The following is an 18,028-nucleotide window of genomic DNA, read 5'->3' on the forward strand; positions in this document are numbered from 1 at the left end:
ACTGCTTCGTTTTTATGTCTTATTGTTTATCTCTGAGACGTTCATTAGGTTTTTTACAGTAACTAACACACACAGACGTACACATTTAAGTACACACACGAGCACACAGGCAGACGTTACTATTCTTATTCTTTTATTGGCTGGTATAAACGGAACATTGCGTGTTATTCCGTGACTTGTTGATCGCAGAATTGTTTATTTTCTTCACGGCATCGCAGGCAGACACATGTTGACATTGTTGGGTTTTTTCAAATCACTTCAAAGTTCATTATTTGGATTCAAAACGTTACGCACGCATGTGTTCGTGCACGCGTGTACATGTGCTGCCAAACTGCAGTGTTTCATCTGATGCTAAAAAGACACTTCCTGTCTTCCCTTCCCTTTTCTTTTCCTTCACAAAAGACTGCAGGAACACACAGACACACAAAAATACACACACACACACCCAGATGCACTCGCACACAACAAAAGAAGATAAAAGTGATAGCAATGCAAAATAAGAATTATCAATAGATGCTGCACAGACGCACACACACAACTGTGATCGTACATACTTTGACAGAGCGGGATTGATAGTTGATAGATGTAATCGGAAAATACATTTATTTTCCCGTCTTTGCTCAGATCGCATTATCACACGTGTGCTGAGAATGTGTGTGAGAGAGAGAGAGAGAGAGAGAGAGAGAGAGATCAAATCTGTGGGGTATATAAGCTCTGGTGTGTGTGTGTGTCTGTCTGTCTGTCTGTGGGGGGGGGGTTTGGTGTGTGAATCTGTGTGTATGTGTGTCAAGCAGATAAATCTTTGATACATGTTTTAAAGTTGTGTGTGTGTGTGTGCGCCGGCCTGTCGGTTCGTCAATCACATATGCATGACAGCTGGCATTGATCTGACTGCTTGGCCTTGATCCTTCGCACATCCATCACACATACGTACACACACACACACACACACAGACACGCACGCACACAGAATCATTATTTTCACTCACAATGTCACAGGTCGTTGTGAATGGTTGCATTGGAAATGATGTATAGTTTGTCTAATGAGGCAGGAGGGCAATCAAATTATATTCAACATCACAGAGCCGATGTTGGATCAATGAGTTACATATTGATTGTACAATATAATAGATGCAGGGGAATGTAGTAGTAGGCACTTGCATTTCTCACACTGTAATTTACACAACACATATTTCCCTTACTAGATCCAAAGTAACAATAATAATACACGTATAATCTGGTAGATGAAGGGAGAATAAGAAAAGAAAGTACTTCTGTGACTCTTGGCGCCCTCATGGACCCTCGTGTTCAACCAGTCAGTTTACCACGGTGTTAACGCAGCTCCACTAAGGGTGCAGGGAGAGTCACAATATTACAGGTCAGTACGGTTACCTCCTGCTGTGACGATGGAAAAGAAATAGAAAGGAGCTCAGCCAGGCGCATCAGGCCAAAGCTCAAGTTTGCCCATCAGTGCCAGTGGATAAAACAATAAAAAACGCTCCAAGAAATGAGATTTGCAATGAACAGAAGCGACAATAAATTGATGGTAAGGAAGGAACACTGCCCATTTGATAAACTTGTGAACTTCTGAAGTTATGTTCATGTATGTTTTTGTTTTCTTCCGTATCCTTGTTTCAGTGTTTTTGGTCCTCCTGTGCGGTTCTTTGAAAACCTCTTCATCCTGTTTGATTGTGTTGTTTGGTTTCTGTCCACAGAGCCTCCACGCCCCATAGCTCCGCCCCAACTGCTGGGCGTCGGGCCGACATATCTGCTCATTCAGCTCAACGCCAACTCCATATTTGGTGACGGGCCTATTATCCTGAAAGAGGTATGTCGTCCATTCAACACAGCACATTCAAGGATATTCAGCAATAAACCCAATACAATTTAACTTTTATAAAATAACTCCATGTCAAGAGATCAGAACTTTTGAGTGTCCAGGTTTTATGAGTTATTTAGTTCATATTCTCATCCATTATAACTCACTTTGCCTTTTTAATTCATCAGTCTGCATCCTCTAGTTGGCCTCTTCTTACTTCATCAGGAGAAAAACTTTGAAGCTCAATCTTGAAACGTGATGCGTAGATTTCATACTGATATCCCTCGCAGGTGGAGTATAGAATGACATCAGGCAGCTGGACAGAGACCCATGCTGTCAACTCTCCCAACTACAAGCTGTGGCACTTGGACCCGGACACGGAGTACGAGATCCGAGTGTTGCTAACCAGACCAGGAGAAGGTGGCACCGGCATGCCTGGACCTCCTCTCATTACTCGCACCAAATGTGCAGGTAAGCCATCAACAAACGTGTATACATGTCACTCAGTTTACTGTAATGAATTATTTAAAGGTACGCACACATAAAAAAGGTTGATGTGATAAGATGGTTGGTAGCTTTAAATCTTAGTTCACATCTTCTCAAGTTAGACTATCAATCATCTCTGTTGTCTTTGGTATCAACATTATTAGTTAGTAGTGATATTGGAACTATAAGGAGGGAGAGGAGAGGAGAGGAGCAGTGAAGGATAGAATCAGAGGAAAGCAGGGGGAGAGGTTGAGTCCATCTGTGGTTGCTCACTGAACTGAGAGAACGAGTCATCAGAAATCGTTAATGCTCTCTCTACCGCTCTCTCCTTTCTCTCTTTCTTTCACTCTATCTCGGGCCGTTTCTCTATGTATGTTTTTTATTCGCCTTCTCTCATCTCTCGCCGTCTCTCTCTGTCTGCGGATCAATAGACGGAGGGCAGAAACACCGTCTGACATTTGTAGAAATAAACGACTGAAATATAAACACTGTTAGCCTTAGGGAGAGAGGTGACGGGGGGATGGGGGGGGGGGGGGGGGGTCGACGCGAGAGATACAGAGAAAAGCAATGAGCTCGAATGAGAAACAGAATGTGGGAGAGATGGAGAGAGAGAAAACAATAAGGTCGGGAAAAGAAAGAGAGGAAAAAACGGCCGTTGGAGAGAGACGGGAGAGACGAGAATGATGAAACGAGACGAGACGCAGGATGAAAACTCATAAACACAAGAGCCTGACTGATGTCTGCCAACCGTGTGTGTGCTGTGTGAATGTCTTCGGGGTGTGTGTGCCTTTTGTGTGTTTATTGACAGACAGGAAGTCGTCGACTTGTTGAGCCGACTCTTGTTGTGAGCAGTTTCCTGTTTGACAGGGAGATTAAATAAATGTACTTGGCACTAAATCTGAAGGAAAGACGCTAAACCACCCCACTGTTTTTACTAATGCATGTAGTTTAAATGCAGCCAAATGAGTGTGTAGAAAAATCAAGCCAGATTAGCACAGATTATTCCACAACGAGGAGGAAAAGCTGATAAAAGTTTCTTCTCTCTGAGAAAAAGTGACATAATCTCAAATTGGTTCTCTCCTTGCTCATACGTTTTTGAGAAATGTGCCGTTTTACAGTGCACATCACAGAGTATATTACAGATATGTGTGTGTGTGTGTGTGTGTGTGTGTGTGATGAGAGAGAGGGGCTAGAAACCTTATTTAAATGGTAATGATTCCTTTGCTTTTTTTTTTTCCCTGTTTGGTTAGGTTTGTCTGATCTCACCACCTGTAGTTTACTGAAGATTTAGTTGAACACAATATGGTGAACACAAACACACCCACACACACACACACAAGCACACTCTGCATCTGGAAGTGTATGCATAATGAGCATGCATGTAAATGTTGAATTAAAAACCAATGTAGTTTAGGCAAAAATGGAATAAACGTGTCACACACATGCACACACACAGACACACACACACACCCTCGCAGAGCTATTGATATGATAACAAGCAGGGTTTCGTCTGTTTCTCCCCCCTTTTCCCTCCCCTCACTTTTTTCTCTCCTCTCCCTCTTGATCCCTCTGTCTTTTTCCTCTCTCACTCCCCTCCATTTTTCTTGGCCGGTGATTTATTGCTCTTGTCTAAAGGGTGAAAAATAATTAACTTGAAGTGTAGCGTCGGTGTGTGTGCGTGTCAGTGTGTATATGCGCACGTCGGTCCGTGTGACGGAAGGTGATGAAGTAGCCTTAAATCCAAATCCAGAATTTTCTGCGGAAAAATTGTTGGTCATGGCAGGTTAGCTGCACGCGCACACACACACGCGCACACACACACGCGTGCACACACACACACACACACACACACACACACACACACACTCAATAAGATGTGTTGAGGAGGAGAGAAATTGAAAGATAGAATGACACACACACACACACAAGGCTACACTCATACACACACACACGGGTCAGCAGAGTCATAGTATTTATCGTGTGTTGCACAAACTCAGCATCACTGGGATTAATGGCAGAATGAAATCACAAAAACACACTTTCACACCGACACAAAGGAGCAGATATTGTAGCAGCAGGCTTGTGCTGCCTGCAAAAGGTCACGCACTACAAACCCAGCAGCTAAGAGGTTTACAAACACACACACACACACACACACACACACGTGTGCTATGTGAGATGATAGACTTCTCAAACTGATCACATCAAGTTCCACCTCCAGTCACACCAAACGCTGAAATCTGGTCAACCGGATGTCACAAAAATCTCAATGACTCACACAAGCAAAAGACACACACACACACACACACACACACACACACACACACACACTGCTACCTGTAAATGAGGTGTTAGGTAAACGGCATCCAGGTTGGTTTCCTTGCCCTTGTTGTGAGGATTTTCTGAACATTATCCTTCTGTATTGGACAACGGTCAGCCACAGCTCTTCTTCCCATGTACAACAATGTGTGTGAGTGTGTGTGTGTGTGTGTGTGTGTGTGTGTGTGTGTGTGTGTTTTATATGGACCATTAAGCAGTAGTAATGTGGATTCTCCAGAGTCTTAAGGAGTACAGCTCATTAAATGACCCTTACAGTTAATGAAAGATAATGAAAGAGAGACAACCGAGGCTGATCTACCGAGTCTTTTCACCTGATATCAGGCGCCCTCATTGTCTAGAAGTGTGCATGTGTGTGTGTCTGTCTGTGTGTGTTTGACTTTGACATTCATCAAGCAGGTGCAGCAGCTTGGCAGAGCTCTTCGCCTGCTATCTGATGCATCTTGCTTGCGTCTCTCCTTTGCACGAGTTTGCAGTGTGGAAGACAAACGCATGATCCTGTTTTTAGAAAGTTCAGGGGCAACAATCCAGGAGTGAGTGGACTGTGGATAACTAATAATAACGATAATGATAATATTCATACTTTTATGTACCCTTTCTATATGTTTGGGCGTATTGAGTTGGTCTCCTTCAGTCCTTCCTTTAGTCTCCTGAGTGCCAATGATGAATCCTCGCCCGCCTCAGTGGAATCCACCTCTGAACTACCAGTTTTACGCTTGTTCAGCTCGTTCAAAGTCCGCCAGTAACTGATTGAGTAATTTGATGCCTCTTTAGTTGGTCTGGCTCTAATTACGCGAAGATTGTGGAGCGCAAATTGAATGAACGGTGCACTGCAAAGAGAAAGGAGAGAGAGAGGGAGACCGAGAGAGAGAGAGAGAGAGAGACAGGGAAAGTTATTGACAGGGTGAATGGATGATGTCCCATTTGTCTTTCTCATAGTGGTGGAAGGATTACCAGGAACTAATTGGAGAGATTAATTTGGATTTAGTGGCGTCTTCTGTCAACCTTTCCTCCCCCTTTTTCCTCCTTCTCCTCCTCCTCCTCACTGCTTCTCCTCAAAAGCCTCCATCGCTCCTGCTCTTTTGTTCTCTCTCTGTAGCGCTTCCACAGCCTTTCCTCCCGTATTTACGTGGCGACACAGTTTGTTTAGCTCTATTTCATTGACTTTAATTTCCTTTTCCTTTTGTTTTCCCCGACTTTAATTTCAACCCCTGGACTCTGCTGATATGAAGCTCTCTGTCCGCTGCTGTTATTGTTGCTGTTTGTTTTATATTGTTGTTGTTTTCAGAGCTCTATCTGTGCAGAACAAAAGCCTTTTAGTTCCTACATGAATCCAGTCATTTGTCCGTTGGGGGGGAAGGGGACAAGGGGACAAGGCCGCCTCTGTGGCTTATGGCTGGATCTGGTCCCACATGGCTTTGGCCACGTTCCAAACTAGTTATCGTTTCTCCTGTTCCTCCTCTCGCGCTCTCATCATCGTTTCACCCCCACTTCTCTCTCTCTCTCTCCTCCCTCTGTTTGTCTCTCTCCCTCTCTAGCCCATTTCACTCCTACTCTTTCTTTCTTTCTTTCTTTCTTTCTCTATCTCCTTTTAGTATCAACTGTGAATTGGCAGAGATAAGCAGCAATGCATTATGGATCATGACTTTATAGGTTAGAAATATTTGTGCCTGTTTGTGTGTGTGTGTGTGTTGAACAGGGGTAATGGTGGACAGCTAGTCATATATTTTGTTTTAATTCCAGATAGAAATCTGTCTCCGTGTGAATCTTGAAATCAATACAGTTTATTACACGGCCGTAACAGTGTGTTTGTGTGTGTGTGTGTGTGTGTGTGTGTGTGTGTGTGTGTGTGTGTGTGTGTGTGTGTGTGTGTAGGGGGTACTAATAGCAAGGTTTATGGTTAGAATCAGAAGTATTGATTTGAGTGGGGAGAAAGACAGACTGAAAAAGGAAGAGACCAAGAGTGTGTGGCCAAGTGGTAAAGAGGAAGAGGCAGAAATGTAGAGAGTGATCTAGAGAGAGAGAGAGAGAGAGAGAGAGAGAAAGAGAAAGAGAGTGTGTGTGAGAGAGAGAGAGAGAGAGAGAGAGAGAGAGAGAGAGAGAGAGAGAGAGAGAGAGAGAGAGAGGTAGGCACAGAAAGCACCCCCCCTCTATTTAAATGTCAACCCTCCAATAACAGGTTGAAGCAGAAATGAAATGCTCTGACCTCTCAGCTATTAACACACACACACACACACACACACACACACACACACATACACACACACACACACACACGGTTGAGCAATAATATTTGCTCAGTAGACAATTACCTGCCAGGTTGTCTTCACTTCCTTCCTTCCTTCCCTCCCTATTACTTTCTCTCCTTTTCTCTCTCATATGTATATCCGTCTCTATATTAGTAAGCTATTTACATCTAAATGACTTAGCAAGCCACAACATGTTTGTATTCCAGTTTACAGCTATGTGTGTGTGTGTGTGTGTGTGTGTGTATGAGAGATGAGTTTGCCCTTGACGATGCAGTCTTATAATGAGAAGTTTTATTGAGACGCGCACACACACACACGCACACACACACACACACACACACACACACCCACACACACATAAGTACATAGACACAAACACCCGTGTACGCGCTCTACTCAGATTTAATCTCTGGTCTGTCACAACCTGAAGCATCCGCATGTGCATGTTTGTGTGTTTGGGTAATAACCAAGTGTGGGAATGTCCGTGTCTGTGAGTTTGTGTGCATGTCTGTGTGTGTGTGTGTGTGTGTGTGTGAGTGACAGGCAGATAATGGGTTGTCAGAAGAAGCGACAAGTTTATGTCCTTTTGTTGTCTCCTCTGAGAGAAGAAGAGAGAAAGAAAACAGAGAGAGAGAGAGAAAGGAAAGTTGGGGGTGGTGATGAGCTTCTCTATTTAAGGTGAGCTGTTTTTATTACTAGGAGGACAACTTAGAATGGCCGTCACAATAGGAATGAAGACTTCTCAACCGACGACAAGCAACAGTAAAACCGGTTGTGGTTCCTTCCTCAGTAATAGCTTCCTCTTTGCTCCTAAACTTCTCAATCCGGGGCCGCGAGGATCAAAGCGCCGCATATTTCTCCTCTCCCCCCCCCCGATCCACCCACACCCGCTTAGCTAAATCAGGTGCATTTAGCCAATCACAGTCTGGAAAGGCATGTGGGTAGAGCGAGGAGAGATGGAAAGTATGCACGGCTGTGGTACTCCAGGAACCAGATTTGACTGCTGTGACCTATTACACTCTCCAGTTAAGCCAGATGTGGTCGACCCTATTGTTCTCTTTTTAAAGCAATCGGACCATATGCTGACACTATCAAAAATCCTGTCCAGAACGTTCCGTCATCCTAATCCAGCAGTCATCCTTTTTTCTGTGGACGCCATTAAAAACACATTGGGGGGCGTTCTCTACCACTGATGGAAAAGCTGTTCCGCTTTACTTAGGTTTTACTTTCATGTAAGCTTGTATTTTGTTGCTGTATTATGAAAAATCTGATTTGGTTGAGGACATCAATTTTAGCCGGGACTGCAGGTCTCAATAAAGTCAAGATTTCCCCTACTAAACAGAAAAGCATTTTCTTACATGAAGTCACTTCTTAAGTCCCACACAGGGGTCAGTAGCTTTAAAAAAATGTTTTTAATAAACCCTCAGTTTATAAATGGTGCGTACGGATTTCTAATCTGTCCCCACTGATTGTAAACGGTACCCACAGAGTTTTAAATCCATTCTCCCAGTTTAATAATCCATATCCACGGATTTGTAAATACGTAATAGGGGCCTGAAGTGCTGGGCAATGGACCCCTTCTGTTTTTATTATGAACTGGGGTTCACGTTTCTGGACAGTTAAGCACAACATTGTCGTATCCTCAAACATCAGGTTGTTTATTAGAAAATATTCATAAGAACTCAATTTAGGTGGATACATAACAAAAGGTTCTAACGCATTATCATCACCATGAGCATCAGCATCATCACATGAGTTCATGATTGGACCCTCTCGGCACACAGCCACACAGACTTAGTGTGAAAGCCTTTTTGGCAAATGACCCCTGCTGGACTCTGTAGATAAACAGTAGAAGAGAAACAAAAGTGAGACAGAGTGACATATCTTGAAAATAGATCTAGCGTGACTGCTTCAGACTGACTGATGACATCTACTCACTTACCGTGCACGGAGAGCTAGCGTGTGCAAATCAAGAGGACTAAACGCTCGCTGCTCTAAGGTAGATCAGCATCACCACAATGTACTCCAGCAGCGGAAAGATTTTATGGTTGCAGTCTAGTGTGTCTCTGTGTGTGTGTGTGTGAGACAAAGAGAGACAGAGAGAGAAGGTGAGTGGGATGTGGGAGGTTATTGATCCAGTTAAATGAGCCAGTTAAGGTAATTAGAGCCCTGGGCAGTGAGGAGAGAAGGTAGATTATATTGACAATAGCAGTTCTGAATACACATAAAAGATGTACACCAAAGACAAGCCCTGTAGAAGTTACTGCAGTTTAGGAACACTTGAATTGCAGCGAGGAGCAGAAATAGATGTTGGCAAAAAAAACCTTTGTTTCACCTCAGGACAAAGCTGAGTCAGCACTCTTTGCTGGCAACACAAAGTACATTTGCCTTGCACACACGCAGTTTACAGGAATAGTAAACATGAAATACTTAGTAGACCTTTTTCAAGTTCATAAAAGGTTCATTACATGTTAGCTGACCAAAACAACCAAGATTGTTATTTTTCTTCTCTCTGATTACTGTGCATCTTCTACATCACAAAGCTCTACAGCGCTGTGTTGGTGACCTCTGACAAATCAGTAAGCGATGTCAATCCTGGTGGGAGTGGAGGGGCTGGAGGGCTTGAATGTTACTCTTCAGCATTTTGGTTTACATTCTTTTTCTTTCCTCCCTTGTAGAACCCATGAGAACTCCTAAGAGACTGAAGATTGCTGAGACCAGGTCTCGTCTGATAGCGGTGGACTGGGAATCCCTGGGTTACAACATAACTCGATGTCACACTTTTAATGTCACCATTTGTTATCACTATATGACTGCCAACAACCGCACCAAGGCCGACTGTTTGGACATGGATCCTAAAGGTAACAGAGTCCTGGAATCCTGCTTCACTGTTGAAATACAGTATACTGAATTCAGAATTGTTTAATTTAAATCAACACTCAAATACTTTGTTAATTAAGAAGCATAAAAATGCAAGAGTGACAGTTGAAGCGGCAGACTTGGGTGTTGATGCTGATTAGGATTGTTAATTGCACTAGTAACCTTTTTGTATATTTGAAGGACTTATGATTTCATTTTAAACTTGAGAACATTGCTTTAAGAGCATAAGCTTAAATATTGAAATAGCATCTGTCAAATCCAGTTGTCCAACAGTTCATCGTGTGATATTGCCATCACAAATTGTTGTTCCTGGAATGAGTGATTTGTTTAACTATTTAGAAATGTACATTAGTATTTTACAATAAAGGGTTTTGGGATTTTGTGATTGCAGCACCGCGTCATCTGGTGGGAAACCTGCCACCCTACACCAACGTCAGTCTGAAGATGATCCTGACCAATCCAGAGGGACGGAAAGAGAGTGATGAAACCGTCATACAAACCGATGAGGATGGTGCGCCACACAAAACACACACACACACACACAGGCGTATATAATGTGCATAAATACATACCAATAGACCCATTGAAAGAGGAGGAGAAAGTGTGATGGTGGTGGTGGAAGAGATTGTACCATACATCCTCTGTTTCCTGAGCTAAAAGTACAGGTTTGTCAAAGTAACATCAACAGCCTACGATGCTAAAATGTTGTGTGTGTGGGATTCTTTACAGTGCTGACTTATTAAAGGTGTGACTAATAGGCTAGATGGCTGCTCAGTGTGTTTTCCTTCCAAAAATAAATCCCTCCGGTGTCTTGATGCTGTTAAACACAGCATTTTTATATTGACATTTTATATTGACTTTATGTTGGGTTTTAATATGCCATCCTCTGTTGGCACCTGCAACAAAGTACACATACAAATTCAACAACAACAGCAACAACAACGTCATGAAATTACTTTAAATGATACCGGATTCACATACAAAGCTCTGCACTACCACTATTCTGACTGTTTGTATTTAGTTCGAGCTCCATCACCTGCTAAGCTGTTGACTTCATGATTTCAAATGTGTGTTTACAGTTCCAGGTCCCGTTCCCAGTCAGTCACTGAGAGCCACTCCGTACGAAGACAGAATTCTCCTGTATTGGAAGGAACCAACTGAACCCAATGGAGTCCTTATACAGTATGAGGTATTACAGTTGTTCTTTGTATACTGTGCCTACGCATCACAGCAAAACACAAAGATAAAGCTTGAGTACCTCAACCTGTTGGGTAGATGGAGGAGTAGAGTACAGTATGGGATCAAATGTACAAACAGGTTTTTTTTCACCTCTGTCCCCCTGCAGATCAGCTACAGCGGGTTGCGTTCGTTCGATCCCTCTGTGCCTCTTCAGCGGCCAGGACTGACGGTGTCTCTGCCCTCAAACGCCACCCAGCACCTTTTCTCCCAGCTCCACCCGGGTGTCACGTACCTGCTCTCAATTAGAGCGTCCACCTCCAAAGGGTTTGGTCCTCCGACTACTTGCAACGTGACTACTAATATATCAGGTAAATTTTAAGTTTCAGTGACTTTTACTGCTACAAATAAGCAATAAGGTGTGACGCAAGTATTCTAATATATGCTTCTTCTTTTTTCAGCCCCTACTTTGGAGGAGTATGATGGGTCAGAGGCTTTCCTGAATGAAACTGCCACAACCATCACTGTCCTGCTCAAACCTGCTCAGGCTAAGGGAGCACCTATAAGGTACCTTACACACACATACAGTACATACTGTACATACAACCACAGTTTTACTGTAACCATAAGCAAATGCTATTTAGTATTTAGTCCCTTTTTGCTGGTAAATGACATCTTTGGTTTATTCTTTGTCATTAAAACGGTTTAGGAAAACTTGTTAATTTGCGCAAGGTGCAGTGACATATGGAATCATAATCAGACTGGACCCAGTTATTCTAATTAAGCCAACTGTGGTATTTGTTTTGCAGATTTACTGCCAGAAAGTGTGTTTCTAAACAATAACTAATGAAAAGCCCACACACACACAAACATACACAAACAACTAACCCGCCGATTTCTACTGCATTCTTGTTGATACTATGAATTAATACTAAAAGTTATTTTTTTATCGTTGTTTACATCAGTGCGTACCAGATTGTGGTGGAAGAAGTGAATCCTCAGAGGTCACGTCGCCAAGCTTCTTCTGACTGTTACGAGGTGATTATAAATCTGTTCACAGCCCCAACAGACTGTGCCTCTCCAACACAACTACGTGAATCTGCCTGCTAATGTATGAAAAGCTTTAACACAAACGGAAATTCCGTCCGAAAGATCATTTGACGCTTCTGCTCAGCACATGCAAAATATTTGTTCCATCACTTCTTCAAATAAATGTATGGACATAACTCCGTCCTCTCTCCCAGGTCCCAGTGTCCTACCACAGTGCGTCGAGCGGTGGATCTCCTTATTACTATGCTGCCCAGCTTTCCCCCAGCAACCTGCCCGAGCCCCTCCCTTTCACCGTGGGGGACAACAAGACTTACCAGGCGAGGCTTTTCATCCTGTCAAACACATTTTGTACATAAATATGAAGTTAAAAGATAAGATAATCCAAATCAAATTGGAATAACACGATAGGTTTACTGTTAGAATATAGATGTGTCACCTCATATACTGTAAGGCTAACTATCTCTTACTATCTGCCCCACCAGGGTTTCTGGAATCCTCCGCTGGCACCGAGAAAGAACTACAACATCTACCTTCAAGCTGTTAGCAGTACAGAGAGGGTAAATATAGGTTTATTCAGATGAAGACTTACTAGCTGTTCCTCTGTATACATTGCTATACATTATATTTACTGAGGTGGATAGAGACCTTTATGAATATTTCAGTGTAATCCAAGTTCTACCTTAGAGAGAATAAGCCCGTGTGTCTATGTGAGGACAGTATTTTACACACATACAGAATAATCGACGAACATTGCACAATGTCAGTTGGGGTTGATATTTGACCCTGGTGTTATTTTCGTGTTTTCTCTTCAGGAGACAAAGACACAATGTTTAAGGCTGGCTATTAAAGGTAAGTAAGGTTTTCTGTACCACTTCCTGCCAAAAACAGTGCCGGGTCAAACAGATGTTGCTCTCAGAACTGATTCACCAGTTATTTGTTTTGCAAATCCGCAACAAAATGGATGCGCGTATATCACGGGAAGTGATAGCAGCACTGCTCCTTCTCTTGCCTCGTTAGCTGTGTTTATTTCCTGTTATGCTGTTGACAAGTTAATGTAATGCTTAGGGAATCATTTTCCTTAACTGAGTTTTTGTGTCATTAGTTTGATCTGTTTTTGAAATCTGATCAGACTTTGTGAGAGAGAGAGAGAGAGAGAGAGAGAGAGCATTTGCACAAAGTCTAAATGTCATGTTTTCCACGAGTAGCCATATGTTGATAGATTATAAAACTGGCTGTAAATGGTGTGCAGATAATCCCTGTGCAGCCAAACACATACACACACACTCAGACACACAGGGTGTTTAGAAATATAGCGTTGTGATGTAAGCATAGAGTATGGTATTACCAATCTCTCTATGAAATGTTAATCCTCATCCAGGCCTTTGGCTGGTAATGCAGCTCTAGAAAGAATAGTGAGGACGTATTGGTGAAATGTATTTTTAATGTGGAATAAGAATAGATAGTTAAGTGAAAAAAAATGAACGATAACCACAACGATACCACACCAGCTGTGACTTTTAAGAAAACACATTCTGACTACTTTCAGCCTAGGCTTTATGTTATTTTGTTTTGTTATCAAAGTTGATTATGTCAAAGATTGTGTTCACATTTTTTACCATCTCTTTGGTTATTGTGGGGGTTTACGTAACTCCAGCTGGGCAACAGCCCTGCCCTCTAATGGAGTACATAGCTTAGGGCCAGTTCACTTCAAACCAGTCTCAAACCTGTATATGCAGCACAGCAGCACTCACACAGCACATCTTATATCTTTACGTAATGTAAATATAACCGATAATAGATTAAGTGACACATTTTCTGTTTGTAATGCCGAAAGGGGTCATGGTTAAAAAGAAACTGTATTATCCTTTAAATTCAAACATTTGAAGATAATGAGGAAATGTTTATCCTCAAAACAAAGCCTCACTGTTCATCTCCTCACTCTTTGTACTTCTGAGAGTTTAGTGTGGCCGAGGCGTGTAAGCAAATATCATGTGTGGTAGATCAAAGAGAAACAGGTTCCACGTTGAAGTTGGTTGTAATTCCCCCAGTGCCTCTGAGGTGTCATGTTTCCACCCTATAAAAGAGAAAAGGTGGGACGTTACCGGGTTTCCAGTGTCATCATTCTTCAAAAATGGCTGGATGTTGTGGTTATTAGAGCAGGTGATTAGATTGCCAACAGCTGCTGGGAAAGATGACGCTGCGTCTGTCTTTCCTGCTGGAGGAGACGCAGGCCTGAGGAGCAAACCTGAGAGACTTTAAGTTTGAATTTGAAACTATTTAATGTTATATAAGTGAGAAGGACACAGTAATGGACACAGAGGTTAGATGTCCTTTAACTGTCCATCCCTCTGTGCGCGCGGGCGCTCGCGTCCTTTCATGCATGCATGCTGGAAAGAGGATTAAGTGATGTTGGTCTTATGAGGTCATCTGGGGTATAGTGTATTGTCATTGCTGCCTCAGGGTGTGTGTGCGGTTGTGAGAGACTGCATCTATGTGCTGGCCTGGATATTTTGTTTTTGCATTAAGATTTTTAAGACATCACTTTGTCTTATTTTGTTCCCTTTTTCACATGACAGGGATCTAAAACAGGTAATGAGGATGTGATTATAGGCCGTTAACGCCAAAACCATAACATATACCGTATTTAACCAACATCGGGACACATTTTTACAAATTTAACTTCATACAGTAAATCCATGCTGATTTGGAATCGAGGGAAACAAAGCTAAAATTAAGCTATCACTGTTGATTTTGAACAATAACCCTCAATATCAGCATGTTTGCACAAAAGATAGATAAAGGGAAATAGGTAAACATAGATGTTTTCTTGTTGATATCCAGCATTAAAAGGGATTATACTTTGATGCGGTGCCTTATACTGCATTTGCGAATATGTCTTTGTGTTGGATTATTTGGATTATCATAACCCACGATAATGTTCTTATACCACAGTGCAAACTATGCTGGTGTTATGAGTGCAGATTAAAACTCCCCCATCTCTCAGTCTGTTGACTTTCTGTTGATGGTCTGAGCGGTAGGCTTACATTTCCCACTTAACCGCATGCTTTATATCTAGAACATATATTCAGTAATCAATCAAGAAGACTCTCAGAAATTATCAGGAAGAAGTTTTGAGTGTCGATGGAGTGATGGACAGCTACAGCCAAATCACATTTTATAATCTCTCCCAATAAAGAAGACACAAGGCAAAGTAGTTCCACACCTCCGAATAATGATAAGACATTTGTGTTTCCCCTTATATCGAAGGTGCTACTGAGGAGCCGGAAGTCATCCCTGACCCTGCTAAACAAACAGACCGGGTAGTGAAGATCGCTGGGATCAGCGCTGGTGTTCTCGTTTTTATACTGTTGGTGCTGGTGGCCATCCTATTGGTCAAGAAGAGGTGAGTGACAGCCCCCAAATTAAGCCGAACGATCCCCCGCAGTATTAACCAACGCTGAGTGCAAATACCACAGTCTTGTGCGCACTGATGCAGATGCAAGACATACTCATGAAGACACAACCACACACTTTTGTCATGTGTTGTTCCAGTTTTTGCCGTAGTGTAACACCATCTTCCATCCATCCACCATCAGTGTTGATCTCCCTTCAGAACCATGTTGATGTTGTACTGACAGGAAGATTTGTTTTATTTTTTTTGTGTCAGCAAACCAGAGAAAAAAAATAATGGAGACAATTACTAAAGAAGTACCTTATAATGAGATAGACAAAGAATTCCAGCAACCATACATCACAGTCAACACCCACAACAACACAATACAGAGTGCAAGAGAATGTGATTAATTGAAGGTAAAGGGAGACTAAGATCGAATGGAGAGTGAGTTGAGAAGGAGATCTGAGCAAGGTGGGCTCCAGGACGTGAAAGGTTGGAGAATTCATTTCAACCTTATTCATCATTACGCTGTGTACAATAGAGATCTCATACAAAGTGTCTTGTGACTCCAAAACAGGTGCAGAGGTGCAAGCACATCACAGGCGTCACCTGCTGTAGACATACATTGTACATCTATACAGTATACATGATTATGAGGAGTGGATGGGGATATTTGGTTGCAGTTGTGTTGGCAAAATAATGGATTTAAGATATCGAAACAACACATTGCCCCATTTATTCAATTAATTAAAGGTTAAGAATGTACTCATAAATCATCATGTGGAGTAACACCATAGAAAGAATGTAAAGAGTAGTTACTGAGAAGTCTCTAATTCATTCAGTGGGTAAAGCACTAAGTCAAGGGAGAAAATGTGGTCGAAGCGAGATAGAAGGAATAATATTTGAGTTATTCTTTCTTTCTGTCCACGTTTGTTCCTCTCTCAGACTGAGAGGTGATCGGGCATGAACTGAGATAGCGGGCAGCTATGTATAGTTCAGTGGTATGACAGTAGTTGGGTGCAGGGCTCCACCTTGTGGCGGTCAAAGACACCTACTGCAGTAGCTGATCATTGCAGCTGAACCATCAACGTCACGTCTGTTTGGCGAGAGACGCTGAAATGAGAACATATCCCATTTCCACGTTGTTTGTTCCTGTTTAGACAGTGAGTAGAGCCTTGCACCATCCAAGTTAGTAGTCTGGAAGATTTGGATACAAAAAGGTGTGTCAGGTTCTAACTCAAAATTCAGAATACTGTGTGTGTCTATTTAACCTTCATTCTTAAGCAGGTTTACCTTTTCAAAGCGATCTGTTCAATTTTGTGAGAACATCATATCAAGCTGGAAAAAGTTAATTAGCAAGTGTAGTCTAGCAGGTTTTGGTTTTGACCTAACAGTGATATTAAGGGTTGGAGTGAATACTGTTCTGTGGCAGTGTGCTTTCAGAAATGGTATCGGTAGCAATGGTAATCTCATTGAAATGAACTCAGACTTTAAAGTCAAATATCATGAACAATCAAGTAAGACTTTTTATGACAAAACCATTAGGATTATATTAATTTGAAAAGCACATGAAAGATAGAGCAATGTGATAGTTTCTACTTTTACTTTTATTTTCTACTACATTCTCTACCTCACACTCTAAAGCAGGATTAGGATAAAACATTGAATATGCCACACTATACAGTATTTATAAAAAAAAAACAATTTTTAAAAATCTCAATTTAGAAACATGTGTCCCTCTCCAGAGTGAGAATCTCTGGGCACTGAAGTGTTGCATCTCACCAGAGGGGTTAAGAGCAAATGAAACCACTTTCTCAATTACGTGCAGTAATGGACAAACGCAGTCAATGAAAAACAATTAGAGACATTAAGCCACAGTATGAAGTCAGTCAGTAATGAACTGTTGTAACCAGGGGACTTTCCTCTTGAGGTTCCTGACCTCCATGTTTTGATTCTAAGTCTCTTTATGCTTTCTCACAATCCAGCGTTTCTGCTTGTGAGAAAGTGTAATTGGTAACAATAACAAAGCCATGGTTTACAGTGTAAAGCAGAAATGCTGTACTTACTAATGGAGAACGGAGAAATTATTATCTTACTGGGCTATCATCTGTTTTTATTGTATTTGTGCCACAAGTTGAAGTACATATGAGGCTGAGAAGTAACAGACCCCAGTCACATAATGACAGCTGGTAATGGTTGGGAAAGAATAATTTTCATCGACAGAAAGTGGGATCTAAATGTGTTTCAGGTTAATGTGTTTTTGCAATGCAATGATGAATGTGTGTTATATTTTTAGACTGATTTGTAACTGATGTATTTATAGTGCTCTGGGAAAATGCTTTGAGTTTTGTAGGTAGGTCAACCTCGTGAGGTTTTCTTGACATGTTGTAAGTATTTTGCTCGTCCATTAAGGTTTCTGGGGAGATCAATCTTCATTTTCATCGAACCTTTTTCAACTTTAGACAATACTGCATCTTTAAAATGGTGGGACATGATGACATTGCAATGACATCATGCTTGTTTTTCAGGAAGGAAGTGTCCTGCTGTTTTAGTTGGGATAGCTGTGTGTCAGTTTGGACCAAACGTTTAGTGTCCATATTATATTAGAGATTAAAGGTGATTGGCTAATCATAGCTA

The 18,028-nt window shown here is 41.9% G+C and overlaps 1 protein-coding gene across 2 annotated transcripts in view; it reads left to right on the forward strand.

Moving 5' to 3' along the window:
* Positions 1–18,028, forward strand: part of ptprk (protein tyrosine phosphatase receptor type K) — an 81,776-nt gene that overhangs the window by 46,645 nt on the left and 17,103 nt on the right. For both annotated transcript variants that reach the window (XM_076167041.1, XM_076167047.1), the window contains exons 9-20: positions 1,716–1,828; positions 2,110–2,290; positions 9,570–9,752; positions 10,163–10,282; positions 10,851–10,960; positions 11,117–11,318; positions 11,409–11,514; positions 11,913–11,985; positions 12,192–12,314; positions 12,480–12,554; positions 12,810–12,846; positions 15,265–15,400. In XM_076167041.1, coding sequence (XP_076023156.1) covers positions 1,716–1,828; positions 2,110–2,290; positions 9,570–9,752; positions 10,163–10,282; positions 10,851–10,960; positions 11,117–11,318; positions 11,409–11,514; positions 11,913–11,985; positions 12,192–12,314; positions 12,480–12,554; positions 12,810–12,846; positions 15,265–15,400 — 1,459 coding nt within the window. The remainder of the gene's footprint in view (positions 1–1,715; positions 1,829–2,109; positions 2,291–9,569; positions 9,753–10,162; positions 10,283–10,850; positions 10,961–11,116; positions 11,319–11,408; positions 11,515–11,912; positions 11,986–12,191; positions 12,315–12,479; positions 12,555–12,809; positions 12,847–15,264; positions 15,401–18,028) is intronic.

Source organism: Genypterus blacodes, unplaced genomic scaffold, assembly GCF_046128005.1.
Source record: "Genypterus blacodes isolate CSIRO-AG114 ecotype Tasmania unplaced genomic scaffold, CSIRO-AGI_Gbla_v1 ptg000013l_1, whole genome shotgun sequence".
Classification (NCBI taxonomy): Eukaryota; Metazoa; Chordata; class Actinopteri; order Ophidiiformes; family Ophidiidae; genus Genypterus; species Genypterus blacodes.